At 38.9% G+C, this 23,758-nt stretch overlaps 2 protein-coding genes across 4 annotated transcripts; one reads left to right on the top strand and one right to left on the bottom strand.

Moving 5' to 3' along the window:
• Positions 1–4,919: 4,919 nt before the first annotated feature.
• trim46a (tripartite motif containing 46a) lies at positions 4,920–18,472 on the bottom strand. The gene is made up of 12 exons (XM_088084499.1): positions 17,789–18,472; positions 15,608–15,866; positions 14,917–15,067; positions 13,489–13,687; positions 13,258–13,404; positions 13,088–13,183; positions 11,711–11,964; positions 10,854–10,975; positions 10,428–10,757; positions 8,858–9,087; positions 8,664–8,731; positions 4,920–7,289 (listed from the first exon to the last, which is right to left on the bottom strand). The coding sequence occupies exons 1-12, from the start codon at positions 17,846–17,848 to the stop codon at positions 6,842–6,844; spliced, it is 2,364 nt and encodes a 787-aa protein (XP_087940625.1). The 5' UTR covers positions 17,849–18,472; the 3' UTR covers positions 4,920–6,841.
• A 1,222-nt stretch (positions 18,473–19,694) lies between these two features.
• On the top strand, positions 19,695–22,957 carry tmem107 (transmembrane protein 107). 3 transcript variants are annotated; one of them, XM_088084497.1, is made up of 5 exons: positions 19,695–20,144; positions 20,820–20,887; positions 21,126–21,236; positions 22,359–22,399; positions 22,732–22,957. In XM_088084497.1, exons 1-5 carry the CDS (start codon positions 20,058–20,060, stop codon positions 22,767–22,769), a joined length of 345 nt encoding a protein of 114 aa, XP_087940623.1. In that variant the 5' UTR covers positions 19,695–20,057; the 3' UTR covers positions 22,770–22,957. The 3 variants fall into 3 exon arrangements, with proteins under 3 accessions (XP_087940623.1, XP_087940622.1, XP_087940621.1); XM_088084496.1 differs by having other exon boundaries at positions 19,696–20,144; positions 21,126–21,226; positions 22,303–22,399; XM_088084495.1 differs by lacking the exon at positions 22,359–22,399 and adding an exon at positions 22,476–22,572 and having other exon boundaries at positions 19,698–20,144; positions 21,126–21,226.
• Positions 22,958–23,758: the final 801 nt, after the last annotated feature.

Below are 23,758 nucleotides of genomic sequence, written 5' to 3'. Positions count from 1 at the left end.
GTGGTCTTTTTGTTTCTCTTTGTTGCCATTGTGAGCCTCTTTCTGGTCGGTATGTGTTAATTTGAATGACATTTTGCAGCAGGGGCCCTGACTCTCTGGGCCCCTGTTCGTTAATCCATCCATGATCAAATCTCTCACTCGTATCTCACACCTTCTCCTTCTCAATTCATCAGTCTCCTCTTTCACCTTTCAATAAAACGACTTGGTGGTCCTGCAGTCTTGCTCCCATGTTTATGAAATAGTGACACAGCTGATGTTCTGTAAACTCAGATCATCTGCAGTGATAATCAGCTCTGTCTTGTGAAACTGTCAGCCAGTCTAAGATTTATATAGATTTTAAGTGCAGAGGAGAGCGAAGAGTGACACGAGCTTTCTAACTTCAAGCTCTTTTGATATGCAGCAGATTTCATTCACTGGCTGCACATAAAAATCCCCAATCAGCAGTCATACTGAAGCTTTCTAATATAGCTTTTTATTGGTGTGCATGTATATGCGTGCACTGCCTTGTTTGTAAATGCATTTGCTGCTGTAGGTATTTACGGGGAGCCGTGTGTGTGCAGGGAGTAGCAAGTGGCTTTCTATTCCCAGTTTCACCAGCTTCTCCACCTTTTGTTTTGATTTTATAATCAGCATTTTCCTCCTCTGAGCCTGGTGGCTGCACAGCTGAGGGGCTGCGTGCAACGTAGGTAACACACAAAGACCACCTTCCCTTTTTCTCATAAACACAGTCGCACATGCAAAAAAATGTGACTCTTCAGCTTTTTTACTGTTAGCAGTTGGTGCTGAAAGACCTTTGCTCTGTACGGAAATAGATATACAGGCAGCCCTCCGGTGTTTCTTTAGGGTCGGTTTAGTATGTCCTGTCTCCCAGATTCCTCCTCCTTCCTCCTCTTCCTCCCGCCCTCTGCCTCTGCCGCCCCTCAGAATGGGAACAGTGAGTGAAGTGATATGTGGACAGCTAGTCATTAAACTGTCAGCGGACGGCCTGTGGACCAAAACACTGTCAGCACCAAAACACACATTTCACCTTTGATATAAATCATTTGTCAGGTATCCTCATATCACAGATTCAATATCTGTGCTTGACAGCACTGGACCCAACAACATTACATGTGTCAAGCACAAAGTCTCATTTAGCTTGCTTCAAAAGTTAAATAAATACATATGCATTTAACTTAGAAACCTTTTCTAAATGTTCTGTAAATCATGCCTAATATTTTCTTGGTGAATACAGACACAAAGCAGGTTAAAGTTGAAAAGAATACAATTAAAAGTCAAGCCCAACAGGTGGCTCAGTAAAGGACTTTATGGAGAGTTAATGTTTTTCCAGTCTAAAAATGACACGCACTCGTACATAAAGACTCAGAGCCTGAGGGGCTTTGGTCCTGTCTGAGCACGCTTTCTCACTTTGGCGTCCATCCAGAACACACACACGTGCAGCAGATTTGAGTGTGTAAGTGTTTAAGTGTGGATTTGGAAGTGTTTTTGAGTGGCAACCATGTAAAGTTGAGATGGACATGATTGCATGGCAGTGTGTGAAAGCCTCACGAATCTCTGCGAGTGGTGAAGATCAATTTTGTTTGACAGTTTTACAGACTTGTTTTCTTTTGGAAAAGGTGTTGACTGTAGTTGGAACTTGTATAGCTACTCGGGGGCTGAAATGTAAAGGGAGGAGTGTGTGTGCGTGTGTGATTTAGTGTGTGTGTGTGTGTGTGTGTGTGTGTGTGTGTGTGTGTGTGCGTGTGTGATTTAGTGTGTGTGTGTGTGTGTGTGTGTGTGTGCAGGACATACACGTCTGCCGTGATGTGCAGAGGTGCTGAGGAAAGACAGGAGACACAGCTGTTCGGGGGATTTGGAGTCTGTGCTTGCATTAGCAAACATTTCTGCAGCTTCCTGCACTGTTTGCACATTTGGAAGTTTGCTACATCTCATTGTGTGTGGAACTTATTCTGCATGGCACTCAGCGTTTTTTGCTTCAGTCAACTCTGGCACATGAAACAAATCTTTTTTGGCAAATTAAATACAGTAATTTCATCCATATAACAGACAATCTCAACCAGTGACAGCAGGGTTTTATCCACGAAAAACTAAATCTTAATGCTGAGATATATGCAGTGGTGGAGGAAGTAATTGGACCCTTTACCCAAGTACAAATACTGAAACCATACTGTGAAAATACAAGTAAAAGTCCTGCATTGAAAATGTTATTTAAATACAAATAAGTGTGTATATTAGGGATCATGTACATAAAGTATTTAAAATAAAAGTACCCAATGCAGAAAAATAAAAAAAAACAGAAATTATTTTATTTTATTTTTTAAAGTTCATGAAAAATAATTGCCATTTCTTTTCCATTGATCGGCTAATCGACTGTTAGATTCAGGTGCATTTGTATAAACTGTTAGGTAGTTTAATTTTTCACAAAACATGTTTTATAAACTTTTCTTAGGTTTTTTATGTAAAAACTTGATTTGTGAAATAACTAGTAACTAAATCATTCAGATAAAAGTAGTAAAGTAAAAAACAGTATTTACAGTACCAGTATTTCCCTCTGAAATGCAGTGGAGTAGAAGTATAAAGTGGCATGAAAAGAATAGAATTGAGTAAATTAGTAGTATCTCGCCCTTCAATTTGCACTCAAGTACAATACTTTAGTGTATGTACTCAGTTACTTTCCACTTCTGGATGTATTAGATATTTTAGAGGCAGCATGGGGAAAATGACTTTAATTTCATTATCATCTCTATTCTGAAATTCGAAGCTACCAGGTTTTTCCCAGCATTGCTATAAACAGACGTTGAGTTGCTTAGTCATCTTTTATCATCAGACTATTAGACACGAATATTTCAAAACATAATTCAACCGGAAATTCAGGTGAATTTCACACCAATGTGCTTGCGTGCAAACACACAGACAAAAACAGGCTTAACTCATGTAGGGAGGAGTTCTGTCAGGTAAACAAGTGTCGACTAAACTGAGCTGTAACTAAGAAATGATGCAACCACTAAACCCCCGAGGAGCTGGAATCATGACTAACAGTTCATTAAAACACTTTAATGAACTGCTTTTTTAAAAGTGCTTGTATTGAAGTTTGACTGTGTTTAGAGTGGTTGGACATACTGCCAGATTCATGGAAGTGACACTTGATCTCTTATGGTGGTGAAATGAATTTTCAGTTTTTCGTGTGGTGTAATTAAACTTCACATTTTGAAGTGGCCTTTTATAATGACCACTGCAAGGCACACCTGTGTACTAACGACGCTGTTAATCAGCATCGTGATGTGCCACACCTGACGGGTGAACGGATTATATTGGAAAAAGAGGATTGCTCACAAACACAGATTTTTAACAAATTTGTGACAAAAATTGAGAGAAATATATCTAGTGAGTGAAAAAAAATAATCATAGATCTTCAACTTACACCTGTGAGGGTATGAGGTAATTTTATGTTTTTTATTTGGTTGTTTTGTAGTCATTTTGTGTCTCTTTGTGGCTGTTTTGTGTCTCTATGTAGTCTTTTTGTGTCTAGTTGTGACTGTTTTGTGTCCCTTTGTAGTGGTTTTGTCTCTCCTTGTGGCTGTTTTGCATCTCTGTAGTCATTTTGTTTCTCTTTATGACTGTTATGTGTCTCTTTGTGGTTGTTTTGCGTCTCTTTATGGTTGTTTTGCGTCTCTTAAGGTTGTTTTGTGTCTTCTTTTGGTAGTTTTCTGTCTTTTTGCAGTCGTTTGTGTCTCTTTGTGATGGTTTGTGTCTCTTTATGGGTGTTTTGTGTCTCTTTGTAGACATTTAACTTACACCTTTTAAAAAATGGAGGCAAAATGGAGTGTTGTATTAAAATTAAGCGCAAATCTGTATGGGAGGTTTGGGGTTTTTTTTTTTCTCTCTCTCTGTTTTATTTTGTCGATTTTTTTAGAATGTGTGTGTCGTGTAAATACAATGTAGCAAAGTGTAATTATATGTGACACTCTCCAGAAATTTGCAGGTGCATTCTGTCTGCAGATGAAAAATTTCAATCTTAGCTAATTGTAGCACATGTATGTTTTAATTGTTGATGTATATGCATTGTCGCTAACAAATAAGGTAGAAAATCTGGATAAAATAGAGCGAGGAACACAGAGAGGGAGATGAATATTCTTCCAGGTGTAACACAAGGTTTGGCTCTGCAGAGGAACCAATCAGAAGCTCAAAGCTTTTAACCTCTATCTGACCTGTCATCATAGATTTGTGACCAGACAAGTCGGTGTTGACACATCATGCACCTGTTGCTGACTAAACCCTTGTTTCATAGAAGACAGGAGAAATCAGCAAAGCACGAGCAATGTCGCCTCCTAATGGTGAGTTTTATGATCGCATGCTGCTGCAGCAGTCAAAACTCCAACACTGTTTGATTGTAAAAGCTCCCTGATGATGCAAAAACACAATCTCCAATGCACAACAATTCTGCTGTTACACAATATTTACACAGTTTCACCTTTGTCCCTGTTTGTCACTCTGTCTGGGTGGTAATAACCTGTTGAAATAATGTTCTACTTCCAGTCCAACTGGCTCACCTGCTGAACCGCCCCCCATTTCTCACCTTGCCTTCTGCTCACGCACACTACAGCTGTTTGTCTGAGCGTGCCTCTTTCTGTTGCTGTCATTCTGTATCAGGTGTCCTAAGGTGCGCCTTGGCTCTGTGCAAAAAAGGTTGATTATATTTTAAACCCCGTGGCGCAAAAGATCCACTTTACCTGCTCATGCAGATCTGGCACACTCGAGTGATTAAGGGTACGCTTGCCATTACATGCAGGCGTGCCCCACGCACTCATGAAGAGCTTTTTCATGACATTTAAACAAAGAGTCTGTTTTCATTAATCCCTTATGGAGTACTGCTGTTTACTGTCAATCAACATGTGACAAGTTTATAGCAAACTGACTGATGCATTTGACTGAAAACATGTTTATTATTTTGGCAGTAGGGTGTGAAAATGACAGGCGGTGATGAAAATAAAAGAAGTTTCCAACCAAGAGAGTTCAATCAGAAAATCAAAACAGTTAGACATACACTCAAGAAAGTTTTCTGTCTTAAAGGTACAGTATGTAGGAGTTAAGGGGATATATGGGCAGGCGTTGATTATAATAAGTATGTTTACTTTAGCATGTAATCGCCTAAAAAAAAAAGGAAAAAAAGAAGAATCATAGTGTTTTTGTTTCTTTAGACTGAGCTGCTAAGATCTATATAAGGAGCAGGTCCTTATCTGTGGAGTCCGCTATGTTGCAATGCCATGTTTTATAGTAGCCCAGAAAAATACAAATCAAACACTGGCTCTAGATAGGGCAATTCCCGGGCAAATCCCCCTAAATCTTATACACTGCTCCTTTAACTGTATCACGGGAAGTAAGTGATGACTGGCATTACTATGAAAGATTACTCCTGTACAATAACCTCTATGTTTGCGACATCATCAGCATCATTCGACACAAACGGACTCCATGTTCAAGTTATGCGTCATTTATTGTTTTTCTCATGACATGATAGAAACATTCTGCCAGCCAAGGCTAAGTCTAAATTAAGAGATTTCCGGGATGCTACAGTCTAAAGTCATTCAAGTGCTGTGCTGTAACACAAGTAGAGGAGTCTAGACACGTCATTCAAGACGGGACACAGTGAGCATCAAAGTCAAAGCTGCAGTTCACATACACGCACATACACACACCAGAAAATCATATCATATATCAAAATACAGTCGGAGCCAGTCGATTTTGAAATATTACAATATAGACAATCTTTTGCACTGAAATGAAACATATTCGGGCTCTTACATTCCCCCAGCAGAACTCTGAATCAGCTTAGTCGATAAGTAAATGAGCTACCGTCAGTTGCAGTGAGAAAAACTAAATTAAAGTCAACCAGAGCTCATAAAATAGACCTTTTTCTCATTAGCCCACTTCATCCATCCACTTCCTTAAGCATGTCATCATTAATATGTATGTGCAAATCACTCAAACACCACAGTTTAATACTGGACAAGCAGGCCCTCGGCTTTTATCACTTTTGTCAAAATGTAAAACATTGAAATGTATCCCACATGTACAGAAGACATTGAGGCAACTGTGAGCATGTTTACCCAGCCGAAATGCCACACAAATCCTTTTTGAAATGCAAAACTATATAAAATACATCCTGGGACTGTTTAGAGACACGTGATCCTGACGTCTGTGACGTGAGCCAGCTGAACTTTACGATCCGACAACCGAAGAATATTGACATTCTCTAATTCTGAACTATATGCACATTGTTAACATTTCTTGAGGCTACATAAAAAAATGAAGATATAAAATTAGACATACAGTACATCTGAGGTGCTTTTACAAGGTGACAGTCAGTTATCTGCATATAGGAATCCTAGTTACACTTGCATGCGACTTTTGTTGTCCAGTTATTCTGGGACAAATTAAGACAAGTGTAACAGGAGGGCAGATTTTTTTTCGAACATTGCAAACAGATTACTTTTCACCTGTTTTAAAGGTTTTTTACTAACAGAATTCTGCATAGTCTAAAATCACTTCAGCCACAATGTCTGTAGGAGCATTGCAAAATCGAGAAGAAAGAAAGCAAGAAAAACAAAAAGCCAAGAGATTTGATATTCAGGCCAAGTGCAAATGCAAAAAAACACCAGATATTTATGTTTATATCTCAATCAAACTGAGAGAAAAAACTTCAGCAGACAGTTCAGCCAAGTGTCAAAGTTTCACAGGAACAAGGCAATTAATTATCACATTAAGCGGTGAATATAAACCACCCTTACAGACATGAGAGAAACTTTGATCGCTGAGCGAACTGTGCCTATAAATCGTTGTCTTATTTGCTGAGATTTGTCGCTCGTGTTTGGATGGTTACCCTCCGTGGCGGCGGCTCCTCGATGCTCCGATTGGCCACAAGGTCCTGCAGCTGCAGCGCCCCCCCGCCAATGAAGCAGAAAGCCGGACACACTGGAGCTGAACAGTCTACGTGTCCCTCCCACAGGATCCGCAACGAGTGGGCATCGTAGAAGGTGACTCGTCCTTTGTCACAGTCCAGACACACGCCCAGTCGGGGCGGCAGAGGAGCCGTGTGAGGGTGTGGCAGGTTGCTGTGGCTGCTACTGTGGGAGTGCACCCCCCCCTGACTCTGGCTGTCCCCCTGGCTCTGAGTGTGACCATGTCCTTGAGGAAGAAGGATCTTGCCCATGCCCATTGTGAGGAAGCAGAAGGGAGGAGAGTCCTGGCCGTCCTCTGCCCCGCTGTCATGGCCGCTATCTGGGTCGCAGCTATGTGGAGACAGAAGAGAGGAGAAGATTAAGTTGGTGAGGCTGAAAATCAATCTAAAAGTTTAAATCCCGTACGACCTGAAGATGTGATTTTTAAAGTTTTGCAACTGCAAAAAAAAGAAATCATACCAAGCCAACAAAAATGTTGCACACAGTAATGCACTGATATTATCAGAGACTGGTCTGTGTCTGTTCCATAAAAACATACAAATTGTGACCTTACTCCTAACCACAGCTCTGTTGGAAATGCTCGAACTACACACATAGATTGTACGTTTGCGGAGCTGTTATGCAATTTAGTGTGTGAAGACTATGATGATTATAGGGATGTAGAGCTCGTGTAGTCATGAGACACTCAAAACTTTCTCAAAAAGGGTAACAGCAGTGAACGTGAGTTAAAAATAAAAATATATATTTTTAGTTTACACTACACTATAATAATATACACAGGGTATGTAGTGGTTCACTAGACATTGCTGCCTTTCCTGCCAGGATGGTGCCACGAAATGTGGTTGTTTTTCACAGAGATACTGGTGCATTTACAGACAGGATAGTTCCACAAAAATCGTTTTATTTTTAAGAGAAATGTTGCTGCGTTTCCAGGCGGGATAGTGCTGCAAGACTTGATTGTTTGTACAGACATTGCTGGGTTTCCATGTCAAGATAGTGCCAAGAATAGCAGTTGTTTTTCACTGAGACATCGCTGTGTTTCCAGGCAAAGTGGAGCCATAAGGTGCAGTTGTTTCTTACCAAGATATTACTGCATTTCCAGATGAGATAGTGCCGTAAATAGTCATCGATAGAGCCATGAAAAAAGGAGTTTTTTGCACAGATATCACTGCATTTCCAGCCAGGATAGCACCACAAAAAGCAGTTGTTTCTTACGAAAGCATTTGTGAGCTTCCAGCTGGCATTTTGTGACAGAAATGTGTTGTTTTTTTACCATGACATCACTGCATTTAAAGCTCGGATGGTACCATGAAAAGAAATCCCTGCTTTTCCAGGAACATACATGTATTTGAAGCCAAAACATGATATTTTCCAAACCATAAGCAATTGTTTTTATGTGCCTATAGGCACAAAACATCTGCTTCTTAATACTATATGAGTGTTACTTATCTTTGATTTACAGAAATGTACAATACCAACATTTTGTTCTGGCACTTTGGTTGGTCTCGCCACTGTCATCAACCCTGTTTCTAGCAGCTGCGAGTAATACTTTGTCAATGTTTTGTTTACACGTTGTTCCACTGCCCTGAGCAGGTAAACAAACTATTAACATCCATCAATTAATGCTGCTTAAGAGTGTAGAAAGTAACATTTTTGGCATAGCTCAATTCCATATAAATACATTATATTATATTTGTTTGTTACCGAGGGCTGGCCATGTCCTGAGGGAGATGAAACCACTCTTGTAGTTTAGTCTCCTGCCCGACTCCCACCTGCAGGAGAGAGAACAAGAAATCTTTGGTGACATCCGTTTTGAATACGCAGGTAAGGCAACGCTGATCTCATATTTATGCAGCTCATTCTTACCAAACTAACTAACCAACAAGCACCCCTCTCACCTTTACCACATAGGAACCCGGCTCCACCGAGCATGCCCAGTAGTGTTTGCCTTGAGCAACAGCCAAGTCGGCCACCAGGAGGTCAGAGGTCAAGTGGCAGGAGGTAAGTGTGCGGTCGGCGGCGTGCAGGAGGGAGAGGCCCGGCACGCTGCGGGCGTAGGTTTGGCCTTTACCCAGTGCCAGCCTGTCGGCGTGCAACCCCCAGCGTGAGTCCAAGGAGAAACTCAACACTGACAGGATGGGAAGAAGAGGCACAGAGGGAGGGGTGAGGAGGGAGAGAGATGGCGAGGAAGGTAACGAAAGGAGTCAGGAGGGAGGAGGGGTTAAAACCTGAAGCTGGGAGAGTCCGGCTACAGCAAGTCTGAGCACATAACAGAATAAGAGCTTAGGAAAGAGTGGGAGGAGAACATATAATAAGAGGCAGATCAAGTGGAAAAGGAGGATGAAGTGGCTTAAGCAGGAGGAGGAAACGTGAGAAACAGAGTAAAGGTAACATTCACTCTATCCACATATTACTTCAGCACATCGGATATCAAATAACTGCTTCTTGGTAAAGGAATGGCTGTGTAGAATAACACCATCTAGAGGAACACAGATTATATTAAGGAACTATACATCATTTTTAAAACTGCAGAAAGACAGAACTGTAGCATGAAAGACAGAAGTAGAAAGAGTCTGACTGGGATGAAACTGGCATGCAGAGTAAAAAAAGGAAGGTTTGGTGCAGAAGCTAAAATAAAAGATAAAGTGGGAATAGAGGAAATGAAGGGATGGAGAGAAAAGAAATATCAAGTTTAGTTAGTCAATGGAAGAAATGTCAATGCTGGAAAAATATCCAACTTAAAATACTGTATCTGCTACCAGTTTTTTCTTTGTTACCAATGCAAATCAACTTGTTTTAGGAATTTAACCCTTTGAAACCTGAAGCGACATCACTATCCTTGTGCTGCTTTCAGATGCATTTCATCAGTATTTAAACCTTTTGAACTCTGAGCACATTGGTGCGATGTATTTTGAACACATGGGAAAAAGGCAAAAAACAACTTGGTAATAAATGTTTCAAAAATTGCAAGAATTTAGTAGATTTAAAAAAAAATGTTTTAATGCTATCAGAAAATATCTAGGGACAAAAGAAAAAAGCTAGGGAAAAAACACATTTTTAATTATCATATTTAGTTTATTATTATTATTATTAATTTATTTTTGTTTGTTTACTAATTATTAGGTATTATTAGGTTTCATCATTCTTCTTCTTATTTTTTTAAACTACTTATGAGGTATTTTTTATGTATTTTTCAATAATTCCTTGCTAAGTTTTGGTTCATTTCCTCTTCAATTGTTCATTGTCTATGGTTTTCTTTTTGTTTTTTTGTTATTTAAGAAATCAAACCAATTTGCCCAGGTTCCAAAGGGTTAAGTAAAGATAAGTACATTTCTTTGTTGTCAATATCGTGAATCTGCATTGGAAACAAGGAACAACCTCATGTTTTTAAAAGAATGGAAAGATGAGTTTTTGCAGTGACAGAAATGTAAAAATCAAAAAGATTGAGCACAAATGTTCATATTTTACCAGGTGCTGGTGGAGTGTGGAGGTAAACTTCTTCGCTGTACTCTCCAAACCCAGCCTTGTTGCAGCCTCTCACCCTGAGCACGTACACACTGTCCATCTGCAGCCGATCAATCACAGCGTTGGTTCCTCTCACTTCATCCAGACGCAGCCACGCTGTGGCCGCAGTAGGGGATCTGGTGCCACCCCACGTGGCTGCAGCCCCTCCTGCTCGCCGCTGGTATTCAACGGAGAAGTGCCAAGCTGGGGCCGAGTCCTGAGGGAGGCGCCAGCACAGAAACAGCTGGTCGTAAGCAAGTGTCTTCTGGGTGTCAATGACTGGAGCCAGTGGGGCTGAGGAGCGGACAAAGTAACGGTGAGTTAAGTTACATTAATTTACCTTAATGATGTATAATTTCACTTCATATAACGAAAAACAAAGGAGCCTACCACGTATGAACTCCAAGCTGTTAATGAGCTTGACTTCTTTGGATGCGTCTAAGTGATAGTGTCTAAAGGAGGGATCAGCTGAGAGAGAGAAACACTGGAGGTTTTCTATTGCCTTCACCAGCCTGGAGAAGGAGAGACACACAGAAAAACTGGATATAACACCATGCAGTTGCATGTTATATGTATGTATCGCTGACAGTTTTTATCCCTGTCTATGGAAACGTGGCTTCTTCACAAACATCTGCCCCCCAGCAGCAGAGAAGATCCACACAATCACATTTTAAAGGTGGGCATCCAAGATTCTTGGTTTATGGCCCAAAACATGTTTTATGAGGCCACTGTGATCTTGACCTTTGACCTTCGACCATCAGATTCTAATCAGTTCATTCTTGAGTCCAAGTGGACATTTGTGCTAAATTTGAGGAAAGGCCAGCTTCAGATATTGCGTTCACAAAAATGAGACAAAAAAATGACCTTGACCTTTGACCACCAAAATATAATCATCCTTGACTCCACTTGAATGTTTGTGCCAAATTTGAAAAAAAAAGTCGTCACGGTTTTCTTGAGATATTGCCTTCACAAACATGAGATAGATGAGGTCACAGGGCTCTTGACCTTTGACCACTAAAATTTAATTACCTTAGCAGAGTGAATGTTTGTGTCAAATTTTAGGAAATTCCCTCAAGGCGTTCTGGAAATATCACGTTCACAAGAATGTGCCGGACGTGTGTACGAACAGATAGACAACCTGAAAAAATAATACCTCCGCCCTCGTATATCGCCGGCACAGAGGCATTAAAAGAGATGTCAGATGTCATTCCTCTTAAGATTCAGCTAGAAGAATACATGCGCGTTACCTGTTGTGAGTGACTCGGGCAGCCTGTACGAAGCAGGGAGGATCAGTCTCCTTGAGCAGCTCCTGCGTGTACGCCATCAGGCCAGCGTGCTCCAGCAGGCCTCGCCTCTCTGAGACCTGGGCAGACAGGGCTTCCTCCCTCCTGCTGCGTGATCCCTCCAGGGCCAGAGCCAAAGTCCCCTGACGCTCGGCCACAGCCGCCCCCAGCTCTCGGATACAGTGTGTCAGCTGATGCAGAGCCACTGTGCTGTTTGCCTGGAGAGAGACAGAGAGGGAAGAAAGTAATCGTGGTTTATTTTGGTCCTTGTTTACAGTTTTCCAAGACAAATGCGCATTAATTAGAAGGAATAACAAAATGAAAAACAAACAGTAAGCTGAAGCTTGAACTTATTATACCTACCCTTTTTACTTAGACTATTTGCATACTACTGAGCTTTATAAAAATAAAAAATAAATAATACTGTATAAAACACCAGATGTACAAAAAGGGAAGCAATGACTGATTCTGAAGCATTTCATATAAAATAATAAATATATTTATTTATTAAATATATGTGCAGGGTGAACTAAACGGTGCACAGTAATTTCTTGTCACTGCCAATCCACAAGTTAACAAGATACACATCTGCTCTTCATGTTTGTCCTTTGCCTCTAAATATTTACACCAGTGAGTGCCAGCAATTGTATCAGGGTGACCATGGTCCCCTGCGGTGGCCCCCAGTTAAATAACAGCATGTGGAAAGTCTTGATTTTTGCAAGAAAACATGGACACAGTTCCAAGCCAGCCAAAGTAATTGTATTGTTGATATAAGGTTACTACAGCTTAAAGCAAGTAAGATTTAAGACTTTTTCAGACTTTATTTTAATGCAAATTGTGATAAAATTAAGAAAACTGAAGAACTAACATCAATTACTTTTACTTTAATTTATTTTTTCCCAAATGTGTACTGTAATGTGTGTATACATGGCAGAAATAAGGGTACAGCAGAATTGGGAAATACCTGGGGATTTGGTGAGTTTTGTTGGCAATTTTGTGTTTTTTTAATCTGCATGTGGTATTGAAATACATTTTGCATAAAATACACTAAGTGTCATATGCATTGCCTTGTACTGGTTTCAGCCGTGCTGAAAAAATGTCAGTTTAATAGACAACTTTTGTTGAATTCATGACAGCGAGCAGACTGCGGATTCTCTGCCCTGAGCACCCTGTGATGACTGAGTGTTGATATCTCAGTAGTAGAATTGCTGCTAGCTATAAGGGATGATCAGTAACATGCGACACCCAAAAACACTGTAGCAGACCCTCTTATATACTGTTGCACCTGTACAGATACAGTGTGAGAAAACAGGTTGACAAAACAGCAAAAGGCCAGTTCACCTCCATCTGTTTGATGGCAGCTTCCAGTTGAATGATCTGACTCTGTATCGTCTCCTGGTTGGCCAGGATAAAGTTGACTTCCTTGGTCACCTTCTCCTGTGAAACCAAAGCGAAAAAAGTTGACATTTTTAAGTCTACTCAGTATGTAAACACAGTTAAAGCTGACTCACCTTAAGGACCTGGTAGGCCTGTGCTATAGGCAACACTTTGTGTCCATGGTGGACGCGACGGAGCTTACAAAGCGGACACAGTAACCTCTGGCAGTTGCGGCAGTACCACTGCAGCCTCTCCTGCTCATGCTCTGTGCACGTTAGGACCTGGAGCACAAAACAGGATTAAGACACAGTGATGACAGAAGAGATGTGACTGCATGTGCTGCACAAACACAAAAACAGGCAAACCTTTGGCCTAAAGTTGTTGGTGGGTAGAATATGTTCATGCTGAGCTCGAGGAGTTCCCCAGGGGTGGTAGAGTTTAAAACACTCGTTGCAGAAGTTGGACTTGCAGTCAGCGCAGCCTTTAGTGGCCTCCAGAGACTGAGGAGGCTTACAGAAACCACACATGATGGCTACGCTGCCCAGACTCACTGTGTGCCTGTACCTAAAGGGCAGACAGGGGAACAGGGAGATAAGGACGGGGCTAAATATGCAGCAGCAAAAAAAAAAAAAAAAAAGACAAAAGTTCTTAAACCTCAACAAAAAGAGGATCTGGGTTTGCCCTGCTCTCTTTTCCGTAGTTAGGAGTTCGACTCTTTTCCTGCATGACCTGGATACATCACCAGCAGCTGCCTTGTTAGTGCATCCTGCGCAGAAAACATGCATCGTCACACTTTCCTGACCAACACAACCGCTGTCTGGGGAGGGAGCAGCTGCACTCATCAAACTGCTGCGTGTGAAACTGACGATCCCCAAAACGCTCTCTCTCCATCTCAGAGAGCTTCTTTTCTTTTTTTTTAAGCAGCTCCTCTCACTTTGATCTTCACTATTTGAACCGATAAGAGGAGAGGATGATTAACATTAAAGAGGGATGAGACGTATTTCTCTCCAAACTTCCTCAGCATAACTTTGGTTAAATTGAACCATTTTGTTGCTGTGCAGCACACTGCAGTTTTTGAGCTTTCCCTGCAATCTGCCTTTAGCTGTGGATCAGGAGTAAAGGAGAGATTCATTATTGAAACTCCTTCCAGCAAATGATTTCCTGTCTCATATATAAAGCAGTATTGACTGAGCCCTTCATTCGCTGCCTTTCTTCATTACCTTCATCTGCAAATGGATGTTTTTTTCCTTAACACATGATTACTTTCTTTATGATGTCTGTAAATGAGGCATTTTCATAGGAGGAAATAAAAACACAACTAAAGTCATGTTTGAGAAAGCAACCATAACTGTCTAGTACAGTATTGACCCTTTAAACCTGAGAAAATTGGTTTGATTTATTTCAGAGGCCTTTTTGACCTGACTCAGATCCAAGCAGGATTGAAACATTGTCTTAAATAAACTTGTGTGGCATGAAGTCAGTGTGCAGGCGTTACCTTTTTCCTCATTTATGCTGTTTTTTCATAGCCGTGCAGCTACATGATGTGCGTGTAACTACCCTCTTTCAGCTTGATTTCTTTCAAAAACACGGGGGACAAACAATGAGCAACTTAACAGGACATGGCCCAAAAATTTGCAAGAAACTAGTAAAAAGTTAAGGCACAATTACCGAAAAAAAAGGCCCCCCAAAAAAGTAAAAAAAAAAAAAAAAGAAAAAGGAAAATCTTACATGAAAATAAGGGGGAAAAAGAAAAGATGCTCAGGTTTCAAAGGGTTAACTGTGTCTATGCATACCTTTCCACAATCCGCTCAAGTGTGAGGTTGCGAAGGCAGTCTGTCAGGCCTCTCTCTCCAAGCTCCACGTCTTCCTGACAGGAAGGACACGGGAACAACATTGGGGGATGGGCTGTGTCCTTCCGCCTCCGCCCTGGGTATGTCCCGCAAACTGGGAGAAGGACACAGGTGTACAGGAGGGGATATGAAGGAGAAAGAGACATGAGCATAGAGAGGAGAAAAAGTGAAAAAAGCGTAACTCTTGGTTGTCCCTGTGATAAACAAAGGTTAGTTCACTGTGGAGGAAACATTATTTCCTTACACACACACACTCTCTGAAAACACACCTGCTTGACACATGCTTACAGCCCTTTCTGCATCCTTGACTCTCATCCTATTCATGGACTTAAATAAGTCATGAGATGAATGCATAGAGCCCCTGATGCTCAGCGGGACACTGATGTGTCAGCTGCATCACCTGTGAATCTCAACAGGACAGTGGCGTCACATCACGCCATCATCTTTGCATTTTTAAATGATGATGTTACTCTGAGGTGGCTTACTGCTGACATCATTCTGTTTTCAGAGTTTATTGTTAGGCCCCTTACAATTCCCATCACATGCACACACACACACACACACATACACACACACACACACACACACACACACACACACACACACACACGTAGCATCCACATCCTTTCTCCACCTGTTCTGAGGACCCGCTCCAGGCGGTCAGGCGTCCTGGGTGTTGGTCTGCGTGCCTGTCGTGGAGAGCGTGTGTTGGGCGTGGAGGCTGGCGAGTTGGGCTCCGGAGGGAGGTCTGGAGGAGGGTAACCTCTCTGTACCAACACCTCTGCCGCACACAGCAGACACACACTGTGCTGGCACGGCAGAAGGATGGGCTGCTTCACCATCTCGTCACACACCGGGCAGTGCAGCTCCTGCTCCATGCTTTTCATGTTGGACTGGAGAGGAGAGGAGCGAGGAGTCAGATTCGATAAAGGCTGAGTCACTAGAGTAAATAAAGAATCCACCGCTCTTTACATTCTGCACCTTCTGTGACCTGGAAAAAATGTATATGAGATGTGTAGGAGTCAGGAGTGAGAGGGGGAGCTGCAGCAGATGCTGGTTATGTACAGTCTTATGTTGGATGTACAGAGCTCAGGGAAGGCAAATATGGGGGAAAATGTTTTTCACTCACTTCAGGTGTTAGTCAGTCTCAGTAGCGTTGTGAAGCTTCAGCCCTGATTTTTTTATGCACAGCTCCAGGTGTTAATACAAAGGCTATATGTATATATCAAAAATAAGAATTTACTTTATAATAAAAGAAAAACCCAGATGTCTACTCAGACTTTTTAGTAAAAGTACTAATAGTACGGTGTAAAAATACTCTGCCAAAAGTAAAAAGTCCTGCATTCAAAATGTTACTACACTTAAAGAAAAGTATAAGCATCAAAATATACTTCAAGTTCCAAAGGTAAAAGGACTTATTCTGTAAAATGGCCCATTTCAGATTCTTACTGGATTATAACTATTGATGAATTAATGTGTTCATCATTTAATGTTACAATAGAGTATCTCATTTCATTGACTTTATATAGTGCTGGGTCTATAATACATTATCAGTTGATTAGGCTATGATTTTGTTTTATTAATCTGAAAATTTAACGCAACTAAAGCTGACAAATAAATATAGTGAGGTTAAAAAGTTAAATATTTTTCTATGAGATTAAGAGGGCTAGAAGTGTAAAGTATCATAAAATGGAAATGCTAAAGTACAAGTACCTCAAAATTGAACTGGAAGTATGGTATTTCAATAAATGTAGGCCCACTTACTTACGTTCCTCCACTGTAAACATAAATGATTAATAATAATAATAATAATAACTTTATTTATAAGTAAATATTTTATATTTTTTCTTTTTTTAAATAATTTTTCCTTTTTTTTTTACAAACTTGACACCTTTTCAAGTCAATTCCATTCAGAATGGACCCTCGACCCACTTTTGAACGCTGACCCACCAGTTGGGAACAACTGAATTATTTTTTTTCCAACTCTAGTCAAAAGTTTTTTTTAATGATAGCTGCAATAAAGTACTTTGTTTCTACTTAAAAATAATAACTAAATACTACTAATATTTTTAAACATCAAAATTCATAATAATTTTGGATAATAAATTAAAAAAAATAAAAGTTTCTAATGGTAAAGATGCCAAAGTACCTAAAAAAGGCAAAAGCTTCTTCATAAAAAAAAAAGACCCCAATATCCTGAAATCCTAGAAACGCCCCTGGCCAGTAATCTGTAATATGAATGGAGTCCTTTAGCTTCACCTTCCCTTTGTACTCTTCAGATGTAGATTTTTTTCCATAATCTGTGGCATAAGATCATTTGGTTTAGTACACTTGTTCAATGGAAAATTCCCGAATCAATAAAATAAATATAGCTTTCAGTTTCTGCAGCTCAGACCTCGGTTTTTAAGTGATACTGGATGTGGAGGCCTTATTCCGGCTAAACGCAGCATCCCGTTTCTATGACAACGCGCACCATCTCTGCTTTCTCATCGTGTGCGGCCCGCAAGCATTTAAAGCTACTTGTTAGCCTACATATTTTACTTATAATAACCAAACATCCACTGCTTTATCCGCTGCAACGTTTGGATTATGTGTATTTATTATCTGCGGCCTTGCTTTAATGTTTCCCCCCCTCTCACGGTGCTACAGCAAACCTCTCTTTGATTGAACTGATGCCAAAAAATGTGAAGCATTCCTTCATCACATACGCAACCTGTGCATCCAGGTGGATAAAGAGGAAACACTGCACACAATATATGAACATTATATCTCGTTTAGATTGGTTGAAATTCATAAAAATGAGCGTCATACTTACACTGATGCGAACCAACGCGTCCATGATAGAGGTAAAGGTTTGTAACTCCGCTTCTGCCATGCCTCCACGATGCTCCCTACGATACAGCAGCTAAAACCCCAGGATTTGTTTTATTCTGAGGAAAGAAAGGAGCGGGTTATATCAATCGTGCCAAGGGGAAAAGCGACCCTGGGCCTCGACTGATGAGCAGCTCCAACGGATCTGCTGTAGGTGGTTTTCTGTGCTCGGTGTGTGCTGTTACGCACACGCTGGATCTGTGCTGTCTGTGTCAAAGCAGCGAGTCGACTCGGTGTAGAAATAGGAGGGGAGGGGGGTTTTTGGAAAGGTCTGGTTTAGGTTATATCACAGCCGCATTGCCCAAAGAACAATTAACATGTTACATTATTGGTGGCAGGCTTTTGTGTAACAGCAATAGCTATTTTATGTAATAATAAAAAATGTAAAAACACATTGTCTCACAGTAAAATTCTTCTAATTATGATCCTTGTGCTGAGAATACAGTGTCTCAGAAACGCATCACTTCCTTCAAACAGCCTGAATTATCCGCAGCTCAGTTTCGCGAAATAAACCTGCTCGTTGTTGTTTTTGTCTCCGTACCTTAAAATCCGTGTGCCAAATAATTTGTGGCCTAGTTTTCGTAGTACCGCTAGATGGCAGTGTTGTGTAAGAAAATGACCAACTGATATTAAAAAAGGTATTGTTGTGGGTTTTTTTTTTTGTTGTTGTTTTTTTGTTGTTGTTGCTTGTTTTGTTCTTTGTTTCACTTTTTATTAACAGTTTTGAAAACAGTACATTTGGTGGTCAGTTTCCAAAAGAAAATAAGAAAAGTACAAACCAGACGGACTAAAATACAAAAAAATTAATTAATTAAATTAAATAGACACAAGTATGAACATACACACGGGAGGGAGGGGGTGAAATCATTTATATAATAGAGCTGTAATATTTTTATTTTGATATTGTTTTAATGTCATATCATATTCTTTTTAGTTTGGTACATGAGGACGATTTCTTTGATTCTTTTTATGACTAAATTTGAGCTAAAATAATGACCAAATTAATTTTGTAGGCTACTGTTCATTCTTTGAGAAATTTAGACTTTTGAATATTAGTGACAAATCAGGTCCTTTGAGCATTCTAATGTTTCTACCATGTTGTTACAGAGGGTGAATTTGTCATTCATAATTAATTTGGTCATTATTTTAGCCTAATTTTACATTTATATATATTTTTTTTCAAAGAAATTGTCCTCATATACAAAAAAAATATCAAATTTAGATATGCCATATATTAAAGCAAAATCAAACTTTTTTAAAAGTGTGAAAATCTAACCAAAACTATTTATTTATACAATTCTTACAGCTTCATTATATCACTAATTACTTAAACCCTGTGTGTGTTTATAGTTGTGTCTATTTAATTTTATTAAATTCTATTTATTTCATTTTATTTTATTTTACTAGTTTTGTCTGTCTGGTTTGCGCCTACTTGTCATATTTTTTTCATTTGTAAATTTTTGTATTGACAAATGAATGTACCGATTTTCAAAACTGTTAATAATGAAGGTTATTTTAAAACAAGTTACTCTTCTTCCAAAACACAGCAATATTTATCATCAGTTTGATTATATTGCTTGCAAAATTCCACATCCATAAATCAAATTTTTAAATCATAAACCTTTCTTTTTAAAAATGACCGCAAACACTACACCTAATCAATCCTATAGCCACAAAAACACTGGACTTTTGTACCCTGTATAACATCTCATGAAATGATGTAGGACTTCTGCTATTATTTTGATACACTGGAATTATATTTCATCATTTGTATTGTATTCATACTGTTTTTAATAAAGATTTTAAACAGAAAAACACGAACAGTCCTCTCTCAAATGTTGTCCGTGTCCGGAACCTTTGCGTTGAGGTCGATGGTTAAACCGGTCTGTAATAAAGAATGCACCGTGTTGTCTGTTGTTGTAGCAACCGTCTAAAGGCTCAACCGCGTGGAAATTTCATCTGCAGTTGGTTGTGTTTTAGTAATAGTAGCTAAATTTAAACTGAAGCAGCGATATGTTCTCTAAAATATATTTTTCTGCGTGTTTTCACCTTCGTCTTGGATAAAGTTAGCTTTTTTGTGAAACTGCAGCTAAGATGCTAAGGTAGCAAATCACGCTAACCTAAACATTGTTTCAGTCCGTAGATAACGTTGCATCTGTCCGTGCTTTGTTTTTAGTAAACTAGTTTTCTGATGAAATAAATAGTTGGTCAGTATGTCGGCTGTAAACAACCTCGTCCCTGCTCGGTTCTTGACTATCACAGCTCACCTTGTCATCGTGATCACGATCTTTTGGTCGAGGGTAAGTGAGATATATTTTTATACATTTGATTTAATCTTTAAACCGACAGCTCTCAAGAAGATATTGGTGAAAAATATGTTTTTTGTACTTATGAAAATGAAACTATTTGTCCTTTATTTTTGGAACGCTTGTGTATAAAATGAATTTGTATTTACCTTGAATATTTATTTAAGATGTTGACTGGTTCAGTTATTCATTTAGGGAAAAAAAAAACGACATTTTAATGATAAGAATGATATTGGTTGCGAAAACTGTTTATTTTGAACCTCTATTTTAAGAGAGACACATACAACAATTAAAAGTGAAATCAGACCCTAAATAGCAACGTTACTGGGACTGAAGAATTATAAAGCAATGAAAGCAATAGAAATTTGCAAAGCCTTAAATATATTTATTTAAAGTTGCTAAATGATACTTCTTTGTACATAGGTTGTTTTGGTTTTTGTCCTTTTTTAAAAATTGTATAACTTTTTTTAAGATAATTGAATGGATTTATCCTGGTAGAATAAAACTTAGAGAAAAAAACAATTTTATAATCGAGGAACTCTCTGTCAGATGCGTTTATTTTCATAACCACTAATGTAGTTTTGCCTGAATCTTTACAATTCATCACTGTTTCTTAAGTCTTTTTGTGGCCGTTTTTGAAGCTAAACTGTTTGAATGTTTGTTTGACAGGAGAACAACATAAAGGCTTGCTTGCCTTTGGATTTCACTCAAGAGCAGTATGAAGACGAGGACAGAAAGTAAGAAAACGCTTGGCAAACACAGTGTAGTTTTTTAAGATTTATTTGCACAAAACAAAACAACACAAATACAAAAAAAACAAGATGTGCAGGTGAGATTTAGGCTCATGGGGAATTTCACCTCAACAAATGCAAAAATCCTGATACCAAGAAAAGTAAACAAACAATCCCACAGTATGAAATAAGTTGACACACACACAGGCATACACACTCTCTAATATGTCTCTCTTTGTCTCAGGTTGGTGGTGGCTCTTGCAGTCACACTCGGTCTATTTGCTATAGAGTTGGCCGGATTCTTCTCTGGAGTGTCCATGTTCAACTGCAGCCAAGGTCTCCTGTGTATCCTTTAGTATGTGTCCCTCATTGATGATGATTTATGATTTATATATATATATATATATATATATATATATATATATATATATATATATATATATATGTGTGTGTGTTAGATTTTATCTCAAAAATGCAAGATAAAATGAAAAAAAAATATGTTAGAAAACAACACCAGAATGCCCAGCAAACACATGTAGTAAAAAACAAAAGTATTTCATGTCCAAAAAAGAGCAGTTAGAAGTGAATACTTATCAAATCCTACCCCATTCTTTAAAAAAAAGTATTTTTAAAAAAATTCATATTAACCTTAAATATTCCCACATTCTGCCCAGGTATTTATAAGTTTTTCATACACACCTTAAATCGAACAAAAAAGAAACATTTCAGACAAAACGAAAACAGATTCTTAGTATAAAAGATAAATAAGCGTTAATTGACCCCCAGAGGGGAAATTCAGCTGTTGCAGCAGAACAAAGACAGAAATGAATACAGATATATAGAGAAGTAAATAATATTAAGAAAAAGTATATGTAATCCTAAGCACTATGACGCTGGTGTAACTGATATATGCATGTGTGAACATACACTTATATCCATCAATAGCTCAATGTTAAAAATATTTTTGTTTTAAGTTTTATCCCATTGAGTGTCTTGGGAGCCAAACGGTCACAGTGAAAGCCACATAATAGCAACTGGCGAGGTTTTTTGCTATTCCCATATACTATTCCTGTCTGACTTCACTACCAACTGTCCAATAAAAGTAAATGTACCAAAAAATATTATTCTGTGCGACAGGTGAGATGTTGATTTGGGGCTCTTGTGCAGAACAAAAGTTAAGGCAGGAGAAAAACGTTATGGCATCTGCTTCCTGGATTAAGAAGGTGAGGTGGGAATTCATTTTGGCCTAGAATAATGACAGCCTCAAATCAAGCCAAGGAGTTTTTGTTGAATGAAATATCTCTTAAGGAGCCTTCCAGATATATCAAAGAAGAAAAATAGATATTAAAAATTTTTTCTAGTCTTCCGTTACAATTCCATGACTCCAAACTCCTGCATACTCGCCTCTTTTCCTACAATAGCAACAGGAGCTCACGCCAGTGCCTCTGTTGCTCTGCTTTTCTTTCTGTTTGAGCAGTGGCAGTGTGACATCTACTGGTGGATCCTTGCCATTTGCAGGTTAGTGTATATTAACTTAGAATTATGTATTTATTTTTAAAAAAGCGTTTTTTTCCCTGACGAATATTACACCCAGCACTGGCGGTCCACTGCAGCGCATCTGTATCCTTGTCTTTCTTTGTGTTTGAGAAGTGGGAATGCTGGACATACTGGGTTATTTTTGCCGCCTGCAGGTTTGTCTGTCTGTCTGTATTTTTATGTTTGTGCTGGTTTTTGCTTTCAGGGATCAAAGTGATAGAGCTTCTATAAGAAAAAAAAGGAGTTTCATATGAATGTGTCTAAGTACTGTGGCGCAGTCCTCAACATTTTTATCTCTCTGTCTCTCCCTACAGCGTGCTGCCCGCTTTTGTGGAGATTCTTCTGTTTATAGCTGTTTTTGGACTGAAGAAGAAGCCCTTGTAAAGAGACAGTCCTGATGTGGAATAAGTTGACTTGTGTGCATATGTTGCACCAACAAATGTCAAATGGATACACAAGTCGCTCTCTGTTCCTAATGGCTTCTTTATTTTTCTATTTTTTACAGCATGTATTTTGAATAAAATAGATGCTGAAAAGGCAGTAACTTTGTCAAGAAATAAGTGCTACTTTTACTGTGTTAGTGAACACTGATGTGCTTTTATTGTTGTCAGTCCGTCAAATTTTCATGGAGTCTTTGAATGTTGTCGTTATCCCAAATACATTTTGTACAAATCTTTCGTAAACTGACGATGGTTGTCTTTTCTTTTCGCTCGCACCCTTTTGGCTCTTGGACATATTTTTGCCTCCTATGCACGTCTTTTTCACAGTGCATACCTTGTACAAATAACACCTCCTTCTCTCAGATTAGCAGATCTTTATTGCAACCAGGATCTTAATCCAATGTCTATTCAAGCATTTGAGTGGTGGAGTTTTTGGGTAGTAAACAACCTTTTTTTGAATCAGATGTCAGCATAATACATATGACTCTCCAATATGTTATTAAAATCAAGACTACAAAATTCTAAGGGGCCAATCAGATTGAGTTACATATATTAAAAACAACATCAAACTCAAAAATACGTAATAAGAAACTAACTCAATCTTACTTTATGCAAATATTACAGCTTTATGATATAATTAGATAAACCCCTATGTGTGTTCATACTTGTGTCTATTTTATTTTATATTTTATTTATTTTACTTTATTTTTGTCTGTCTGGTTTGTATCTACTTGTGTCATTATTTTCATTTGTAAATTTTTGTGTTGACCACTGAATGTACTGTTTAAAACTTAATAAAACATTTGACAAAGAGAGAGAGAGAGAGACAAAAAAACAAAACCCTAAAAGTAGGCGGGAAAACAAATGTATGTCACATTAAAATTATTGAACTATTATAAAG

Source organism: Plectropomus leopardus, chromosome 11 (genome assembly GCF_026936395.1).
Source record: "Plectropomus leopardus strain MGB_pleo_1.0 chromosome 11, ASM2693639v1, whole genome shotgun sequence".
Classification (NCBI taxonomy): Eukaryota; Metazoa; Chordata; class Actinopteri; order Perciformes; family Serranidae; genus Plectropomus; species Plectropomus leopardus.
This window is presented reverse-complemented; position numbering and strand designations above follow the sequence as displayed.